At 53.1% G+C, this 9,670-nt stretch overlaps 1 protein-coding gene across 2 annotated transcripts in view; it reads left to right on the forward strand.

Annotated features, from left to right (window-relative positions):
* The window catches only part of CPNE2 (copine 2), a 46,898-nt gene that overhangs the window by 28,213 nt on the left and 9,015 nt on the right, over window positions 1-9,670 (forward strand). For both annotated transcript variants that reach the window (XM_012806840.2, XM_012806841.2), the window contains 4 exons: window positions 1,225-1,358; window positions 3,314-3,368; window positions 7,335-7,386; window positions 8,682-8,815. In XM_012806840.2, the coding sequence (XP_012662294.1) occupies window positions 1,225-1,358; window positions 3,314-3,368; window positions 7,335-7,386; window positions 8,682-8,815 (375 nt within the window). The remainder of the gene's footprint in view (window positions 1-1,224; window positions 1,359-3,313; window positions 3,369-7,334; window positions 7,387-8,681; window positions 8,816-9,670) is intronic.

The following is a 9,670-nucleotide window of genomic DNA, read 5'->3' on the forward strand; positions in this document are numbered from 1 at the left end:
CTGGGGTGCCAAGCTCAGCACCCCCCTCCTTATCATTGCCCCTAGGTCCCAATGGGGGCGGAAGGGCATTGCAGGACTAAGTGGGGTCCTGGTGCTCACACCAGGAGGAGTATCAGGCCAGGAGTATCAGCTGCTGGGGTGCCAAGCTCAGCACCCTCCTCCTTATCATTGCCCCTAGGTCCCAGTGGGGGTGGAAGGGCATTGCAGTGGGGTCAGGCATTGGCCTTGCTGACCTTTAACCCCACTGGTCACTGCTGCTTCTCCCCTGCACAACTGTCAGGCCCTCCTGTTCCTCCTCCATAGCTTTATTCGTGCAGTGAATGTGCACTGAGTACCTCCTTTGTGCCAGACTCCAGGCTTTGCCACTGCAGGGGTTCCTTGAGGACTGAGATATGCCGCCTCTGCCTTGGGGAACTGGCCCTCTAGCAGTATGAGGACTTGGGTGGGTGGCCCCTTCTCTTTCTATGAGAGGCCCCTTCTCTGACTGAGTTCTATCTCCCAGTCCTTCTCCTTCTCTGATGGGCAGGGACCATTCCTGGCCACCCCTCTGTCCTACCGTTCCATGGGCTGGGCTGGGATTCCCTTGGGGCTGAAGCAGGCAGAGCTCCCATGCCTGCCCACCCAGTAGCCCCCAAGTCCTGTTGAGCACTTGCCCTTCATGCTGTCCCCAGCCCTGGACCAGGCTCCTTGAGGCATGTGCCTCCCCCATAGTGAGCTCCCAGCTGACTGGGAATCAGGGACAACCCTGTCAGGAGCCTCAGGTCCCAGGGCCCTGTGGCAGTCTGATGATGGGGAGAGGGCTTAGATTGGGGGTGAAGTATCTGGGAAGGCTTCAGTGGAGCTGCAGCATCTGAGTTGGTTCTGAGAGATAGAAGAGAATAAGATAGGGAGAAAAGATGGCCTGGCTCTTCAGGCAAAGGAAACTTCACGAATAAATGCTAGGAAATGAGAGTGCAGGTAGAAATAGTGAGGAGAAAATGGAAGCTGGGCAGTGGATTTTTGTGCTTGGACAATAGGGAGCCACAGATGGTGTTAGAGCAGAAGATTGATATAATCAGATAGTTTCTAGGTTTCAGACTATCTTAGTCAGGGGAGGCTGGGATGGGGGCTTCCCATCCCATATTGGCTTCCCATATTCCATCAGCCTCCTCCATTCCCTGGCCTGGGATAGGGAGCTGGGGTCCTCTGGCCATGCTGAGTAGTCTTTATGTCCCCCCTCTGCAGGTTGGAATAGACTTCACCGCCTCCAATGGGAATCCCCTTGACCCTTCCTCTTTACACTATATCAATCCCATGGGTACCAACGAATATCTGTCAGCCATCTGGGCTGTCGGGCAGATCATTCAGGACTATGACAGGTAAGCTTACAAAAGGGCTCTGAAGGTCAGCTTGGTTTTCGTCCAACTTGGGAAGTTCAGTGTGTCAAAGCTAGAAGGGACCTAGAAATCTTCCAATCTAGGAATGGCCAGCACATGGCACACATGCAGTTGTTCCTTCCTATACCTGTGGCAGACATTGCCAATCAATTGCTGCACTCTTACCTGCCGAGCTCAGATTCAAATTGGGATCCTTCATATAGTACACCAAATAGCCAATCAGAAAATGAGTCAGGATGGGAGATAAAACTCATTTCCTTGTTGGTTTGCTATAGCTTCTCCTCTTGGAACTCGGGAAATGGAGTCTTGATGTGGATGTGGAGAATTTGTTCCAAATCTCACTGACTGGGGGGATTGGACCAGGGCCAGACATTCTGGTTCCTGGGCCTACCACTACTGTCCTAGCAGTCTCACTGCTGTTGGGAACATTGGAAGAACAGACAGCACCATGGACTCGTCCTACAACCATGCTTTCTGGGGACCTTTGGGCCAGGGGGATACAGTGAAAAGTCAGTGAGGGAAAGTTGTGTAGGGTATGGCAGCTGTGGCCACCAAAAGCATGTGCTGGTTGGGAGCTCCAGGTAAGAAGGTGGAATGACCAAGACACTTGACACATGGCAGTGGGAGAGGAAGGAGCCAGTGCCAGGGATCCTGCAGGTATGAATGCAGGAATCCTATGTGGCCTTGGCCTCCCAGAGAGAGTCAGCATCTGGACCAGTGTCTGACTTCCAGGAAACTTAAGGCCTGAAGGATGGCTATGACTGCAGGCCATTAAGAGAGATACAGCATGCAGAGTAAAGGAGGTAGAAGTCCCCACCTGCATGGCCAGGTCGGGGAGGTGCTGGTGTTGATGTTGCAGAGACCCTTTTACCCAGCTGTCCATTCAGCCCCTTCACTGAGCCATCTCATGGGCATTCAGACTTAGCAAGGCCCCAGGGAGCTCTGGACACCTGGTTTGAGTCACCATCACCTCCTGCCCAGATCATTTCATTAGTGTCCTCAATGGTCTCTCTGCTTCTTCTCTAGTCCCTAAATGTATGTCTTCCACACAGCAGCCAGAGGAACTGGCTTTATGTTTAATAAAATGTATGTTGAATGAACAAACTGATGAGACATGGTCCCTGCCCTCAAGGAGTTCTCACTTAAAGAAGCAGAAAGGGAAGAAATCATTGGAGTTCTGAGAGATCAATCAGTTTACCTATAAGGGAGGAGCTATGGGAGCACAAAAGAGAGAGGGACTATAGGGTATCAGGGAAATCCACAGAGAGAAGGGGCCATTTTGATTGGCCTTAGAGGATGAGTAGGAGTTTGCCAGGGGAAGCAGATGACGGAGAGGTATTTCAGGTGGGGGCATACGGAATTGAATTTGGGATGTGAAAGTACCCTGTGTGTTTAGGAAATAGGAGTGGCCACTGCTGAAGGAGTGGGGTGTGGGGGGGAGAGAGCAGGTGGAAGGACATGTGACTAGGCTCTAGGGCTGGATGATGAAGGGCCTTGAATGCCAAATCAGGGTTCTCATTTTAGGAGAGTTTCCCCCAACTATGAACAGGAGGTTGAGAGGCAGCTAATATATTCCACTTCCATCATGACCTTGGTTTAATGGCTACTTGGGGTCTTGGTTTGAGAAGGATCTAGAAGCTCACCCAGGCCCACTGGTTAGAAGTGCTGTTGTTGATTAGCAATGTCTGCTACAGGTATGGAGGCGGTTGGTGACACCCCATGTTCACCAGATACCCAGAGGTGGGTTTGGGCTTATTAGATAGATCATTCAAGTGGAGCTTTTTCTAAAGGTAGTGAGCTTTTTCTTTCTGTCCTTGGAGGTGTTCAAGGCCGGATGGACCCACCCCTGGAGAAGGGGTTGTGAGGGCTGAGTGTAGGTGGGTAAAGAGGGCTCCTGTCCAGCTGTCTCTGTGTTTTTCTGTCCTCTCTCTCATTAGTGATAAGATGTTTCCGGCTCTGGGATTCGGGGCCCAGTTACCCCCAGACTGGAAGGTGAGTGAAACCAAACTTAGTTTGCTTTTGGTTGAGATGGGACTTGTGTGTATGGCCTCTCTGGGGTCTGCTTTTGAAAGGTCTTGGCTTGGGGGCCCAGTCGTCCTGTGTTCTGTACGTTCATCCCAATCACACTCACTTCTCAAGCCTGAGCCTCTTGCAGGCACTGAGGCTGTAACAAGGAACAGCACAGTTATGGTCTCTGTTTCACTGATAACCCGTATCCTTTGGGGAAGACAGAGAGGGTTGTCAGACTTAGCAAATAAAAGTACAGGACACTCAGTTAAGTTTGAATTTAAGGCAATTTTTAAAGTATAAGCCAGTCCTGAATATTGCATGGAACATACTTCGTACTAAAAAAGTATCCATTATTTATCTGAAATTCAAATTTAGCTGGGCATCCTGTATTCTATTTGGCAATTCTCAAGGATAGGCACTGTCATTGGTGCTAAGATGGGGGTGGTATAGGCCTGGGGTGCCCAGAGGAGGGGACCCAACCCAGGCCCAGGGCATCAGGGAAGGTACTAGGAGAGGGATGGTTTGGGGGCCCAGAGAGGGAACGTTGATGAGGGCAGCAGCTGTAAAGCTGGGAAGCTCACTTCAGCCAGGGGCGGGAAACATTGTCCCATTTTACAGGTGAACAAGCTGAGACCTAGAGCCTCAAAGTGACTTGCCCAAGGCCACATTCACCACAGAGGATCTGTGTTCCAGCTGGACAGATGCACTCTAAAGCTTACTCTCGGAATCTGTTGCCTCCCCGACGACAAGGCTGTGGGGTGTGGGTACAGAGGGCTCCTACTCCTGCACATCAGTCAGCCTGTGCCCTGTCCTCTGCCCTGCTGTGCTGCATGTCAAGCTTTGGCCTCCCATTGTCTCTGGTCACCTTTGGGGAGGGCAATTTTTACCTAGAATTTCAGGGAGTGGCTTTAGGGCCAGGGCAGGAGAGGTGGCATCCTTGGCGTGTATAGGGCAGGGCAGGGTCCTATGTGAGCAAAGCTGGGCCTCTGGGCAATCATGGGGATGCCACTCAGGGGGCAGGGCCAGCTGGTGCGGCCAGGCCCAGCACGGGCCCGTTGCTAGGAAACCACCCAGCTTTCAAAGAACACAGCTGAATGAGATGTTTTCTTGAGCAAAAGCCTCCTTGGAAATGTCACAGGGCAGCTCTGGGGAGGCTGGGGTTTGGCCAGGCTGAACTGCCCGGTGGTGCCAAGACCAGTGTGGAACCAGGAAAGGGCAGATGCTGTGCCCCACCTTTCCTCCACCCCTCTCCCCCCTCTCTCATTGCAGCTTGCCTCCCTCCTCCACATGAACTTTGTCATCCATCCCCACCTCAGGGCCTTTGCAGGAGACCCTGTTGCTCCCTTTCACCAGCTTTCTCTCATGTGGGCCCCTCCTCCCTGCTCCAGGCACTGTCCTCACAGGACTGTGCCATTTCCTTGTGATCTTCTGGCTTCCTACTCCCTGTGTCCCAGCATAGGCCTCGCAGTGCTTGTTTGTTGACAGAGTGAATTTAGGACCCAGCCCAGTGGCCTGAGCAAACAGAAGGGTTGGTTCTCTGAGGGTGGGGAGCTGGGAGGAGCCAGAAGGAGACCTGCCTGCCTGCCTTCAGGCCCCCAGTTTCTCCTTAGGGCTGGCCCAGGTGAACCCAGAGAAGACCCACCCCTGAGGACACAGCATGAAGTCAAGATGAGGCAGAGTCACTCAGACAAAGAGTAGGTCTGGGCAGAAGGAACCACCTGTGCAAAGGTCTGGGGTGGGGAACCTGAGGCTCAGAGATGACAGTCACTCTGAGATCCCTTCAGCTTCTTCCCCCCAACCCCTCTGCCTGCCCCTGCCAGGGCTACAAGGGGCTGAGTCTTAAGTAACTCACTGGCCACAGGGCTGGGCCAGGTGGAGTATACAGGGCGATTGATTGTCAGAAGGCAGCAGGGAGTCCCAGGACAAAGACTCATGGCCAGCTCCTGGTCCCCAGGGAACCTTAATCGGCTTGACATGGCCTCCAGGAAAGTTGTCCTGTTTACTGACATTTCTCAGGCAAACCAGGGCAGCAAGCCTGGGAAGGGACTGGGCTGCCTACTATAGCCAGCCAGCATGGACGCTTGTCCCCCAGGCCTGGACCTGGCTCTGCTGTCACTCACTCATATGACTTGGACAGTCCCTGGCCTTCTCTGAACCTCAGTTTTTCCACCTGTGAAATGGAGCTACTAGATTAGGCAACTTCTGCTGAAGCCTCTAGGGTGAATGGACAACCACCCACAGGCGCTGTCACTTGGCCACCAGGCCAAGACCTTCCCCAAATAAAGAAAAGGGGACATGTGGGGACTGGGAAGGAGCCAAGGGATGAATGAAGAATATCATCTCCTATCAGGAGGGGGCTTTTCCACTGTGGTCTCTAAAATCTCCTAAAATCTGATTTTGTAGGAAGTGGTTGGCCCATGGGAGGCCTGTTTCCTTGGCAACCATTTTCTCTCTCAGCCCCTCCATAACAAGCCCCTCTTTTAATCTCTGAAATCTCCATGGCAACAAGGACCTCCAGCCCCTACACCTGGGGCTCAGACTAGAGACAGGGTGAAGAGGGTCCCTGGGCAGGGGCAGAGACACAGCCCAAGAGGAACATCTGGAGACTGGCCCTTGTGGAGGGCCCATTCCCTGAAACCGAAAAGAGGCCCACACACCCTCCCCATGCTGCCAGGCTCAGGTCAGGGTGGGGTGAACACCAACTACTGCATCTGCCCAACTTGGCCTAGGAGTAAGGCTAGTGTCCTGCCCCCTGGTGAGGCTTGAGGGCCTGTGCAGCCATGTGGCTTTTGGTACCTGGCTTCCCCTCACTTTGTTTCCTTGTGAAATATGGACTCTAGATTTAGCAAGGCCTTGTGCTTGTTTGTGCCCAGACTAAAGCTGTCCCCCAGCAGCTGGGGACTGGACATCTCTTCTACATCCTAATTGGAGATCTCTGAGGGTAGAACACCTTCTGAGGTTGGTGGGTTCATGGAGCATGAACTCTAGAGGCTTTGCCCTGCAGTAAATATGGGAAAATTCTAGTCCATTCTCTTAGCTTCATCATCTGTAAAATAGGATAACACGCCTCCATGGGGTGTTGTGAGGGAGAAGTAAGGGGGATCCCTGCAAAGCACTGGACGTGGGGTACAGCATGTGGTAGGAAAGGGGCTGTGAGTAGGCAGAGAGGGAGAGTGGGATGCCCCCATCTGAGCTTTCTGGCCTCTCCTGAGGTCCTGGCTTCTGCAGCCACTACAACCCTGCAGCCCTGAACAGGGCCTATATTCATCCCTCTGTGTTCCTAGAGCCAGGAGAACAGCAACACCTGGACTACTATTGGTCCAGCGGTGTCCTGGAGTGTGCAGGTCTGCCTTTGATGATCCACCTGGGGCTGGGCCTGGAGGCAGAGAAACAGGACCTGTCCCTGGGAGGACTGAGACACCCTGTCTGACCCCTTGCCAGTCCCCTTACACTCCTTAATCCCCTAGTTCAGCTCTGAGAGTGTGATCAGCTAATCCCAGTTTGGCTAGCTGGCACAGGCAGGTTCCCTTCCAAGCCCTTTTGCTTACTATTAAGGTAAGGAGAAGACTTGGAAGCCCCAGAAAAGTTCTAATCATGGACCTCACACAACTGTAATGATAAAAGGGCTTTTCAAGTGCTACTTGAACCACTACTCTCAGAGGCATCTATGTCCCACTCATGGACCCTCTTAGAGTTGCAAGGGGACATAGTAGGTCGCCCTGACTCCCCCACCCCCAAAGAGATTGGGGTGATATGCAAGTGCCTCAGTTTCCCCTATTATGAAATACAGTTGTCAGGCCTCTCTGCGGGTGAGATGTGGCCATGAATGGGAAAGCAGATGTAGGTGTACAAGTAGCTTGGGACATGGCAGGGGTTTGGTTTATGGGCCAGGTGCCCTCAGAGGGAGCCTGGGCTGCCCACTCACTCAGCCTTTTCTCTGCATTTCAGGTCTCCCATGAGTTTGCCATCAACTTCAATCCCACCAACCCCTTCTGCTCTGGTGAGTGTCACTCACACCCGCATCTGCCCTGGGCAGAGGGAGGGTAGAGGACTGGTCCACTCCTTTCTCCTGTCTCCTCCCTGTCATACTTGCTCCTAATTAGAAATGAGGAAGCGTCGAAGTCAGACAGTCATGGATTCAAGGCCAGCCGCTGCCCTGTCTCTGCTGGAGACCTTGGAGAGGGCCACTGTACCTCTCTGGGCCTTTGCCTCCATATGCTACCTGCCTTGGCCACTTTGTGGGTGGTTAGATGAGAATTACAGGAAGCTGTTGATGGGGAGCCCTGTGTAAACCAGTTGGCACCATTACACATCTGCTCTCACCTCCTGCCCATCCTCCCTCCCTCCCTTGCTGGAAGGTCCAGCCCTGCTTTCCAGCTGAGGGTTGGGAGAGCAGGAGGAAGCGGAGGCTAAGAAGTGAGTGCAGTGACTGTGCTCACCCCTACTCCTGGGCCTAAGAGGTTTCTCAGTCTCCTAAGGCAGTTAAGAAACCATTAGAAGAGGAGGTGCAGGTGGGTGTGGAAGAGGGCGGTTCCTACCATCAGGAGACCTTTCAGCCCAGGGCTTAGCTTGGGCATAGCATCCACTGTCCCTCCCCAAGGCTGGACCAATTTAGGAACTTGGAAACCATTAGCATCTGCTGACTAGAATGTGGCCCTCCAATCCTGCTGTTTCTTTCTCTTTAGAGGTAAGTCTCCAGAGACTTTTTTCCAAGTGCAGGTTGGTAGACTTCATCTTTGGCCCAAGTTTTTCTAAACAGGACCACAGGACCATGGGATATTCATACGCTTATTACAGTAGCTATTTACAGAACACCTACTGTGTACAGGGGTTGTGCAAGCACCTTGATCCCTTAATCCTGAGCAAACACCACATAGTATGTCCAGAATGGACTGCCAGAGGGCTTCCAGTGGCCTCAGAGCATCACTGCAAGCTTTGCGAAGCCCTTTCTCTGGAAGGGTCTGCTTGGCACCCCGCCTGCCAACTGCCTAGAGTGTAGATTATCAGTCCCATTGACAGCCAAGGGAATAGGCCCAGAGAGATTAAACACCTTGCCCCTAGATCCCACAGCTAAGAGAGGCAAGATGCATACTCAGGTCTGACTCCACTTTAAGGCCACTTGGCTTTACACCACCCTGGCCCTGCCCTCTGGGAACTTCCAGCCTCACAGGGCCCACACTGGCCACAGCAGAGACAGTTTGGGTGAGCATGAAATAGATGCTTCATTAGCAGTGGGATGAAAGCCAGGGCAAGGTCAGGGGTGCGGGGCTGATCCAGACTCTCCTCTTGAGGCAGGTGTAGACGGCATCGCTCAGGCGTACTCAGCTTGCCTGCCCCACATCCGCTTCTATGGGCCCACCAATTTCTCCCCCATCGTCAACCACGTGGCCCGGTTTGCAGCACAGGCCACGCAGCAGCAGACAGCCACGGTGAGTAGGCAGCCCCTATGTGAGTGGGCCAGGAAATGGCTGGCACAGGCTGGGGTCTGCCCTTCCTACCCCGAGCACCCACCCATGGGGGTTGGCGAGCAGAATATTCTACTTCCCTTTGCTTTATATCCCAGTAGTGGCCCTGCTTCTCTCTGGACCTCAATTCACCAGCAAGTTTTGGGGGGTTCTTTTGAGACAGAGTCTCACTCTGTCACCTTGGATAGACCCCTGTGTCACAGCTCACAGCAACCTCAGACTCTTAGGTTCAAGCAATCCTTCTGTCTCAGCCTCCTGAATAGGCAGGACAATAGGTACCCACCACAACACCCTGCTAGCTTTTCTACTTTTTTCAGTAGAGTTGGGGCCTTGCTTTGCTCAGGCTAGTCTTGAACTCCTGAGCTCAGGAGATCCACCTGCCTTGGCTCCAGAGTGCTAGGATTATAGGCATGAACCACTGTGCGCCTTGCAAGTATTTTAAGGGGACTGGCCCAAGCTCAACTTAACTGGTCCTGGCTTCCTGGAGTGTAGACCTGAGGAGGCAGTTCAGTTCACGCTGAGCAGAAATAGGGTTGTGACCCTTTGGACATGTCCCCCTAGGGCCAGGGTACTTGTTGCTCTGAGGATGGATGGGAACCAGAAGACTGATCCCTAAGGCCCTAAAGCTGGCCCTTGTGAGCCACCTAGTTCCAATTAGAGCAGCCCCTGCCTCACACTGAAGTCTGCAGAAGTATCTGACCCTAGCTCTGAGCTCAGTAACAAGGTGAGAGCCTCAATAGCCTGGCCTGAGGCTGCTGAGGCTGTTGCATGGCATCTGGAACATACAGCCCATCCTGGGTGTCTGCAACCCTGGTCCCC

Source organism: Otolemur garnettii, unplaced genomic scaffold (genome assembly GCF_000181295.1).
Source record: "Otolemur garnettii isolate 467f Iridium unplaced genomic scaffold, OtoGar3 scaffold00058, whole genome shotgun sequence".
Lineage (NCBI taxonomy): Eukaryota > Metazoa > Chordata > Mammalia > Primates > Galagidae > Otolemur > Otolemur garnettii.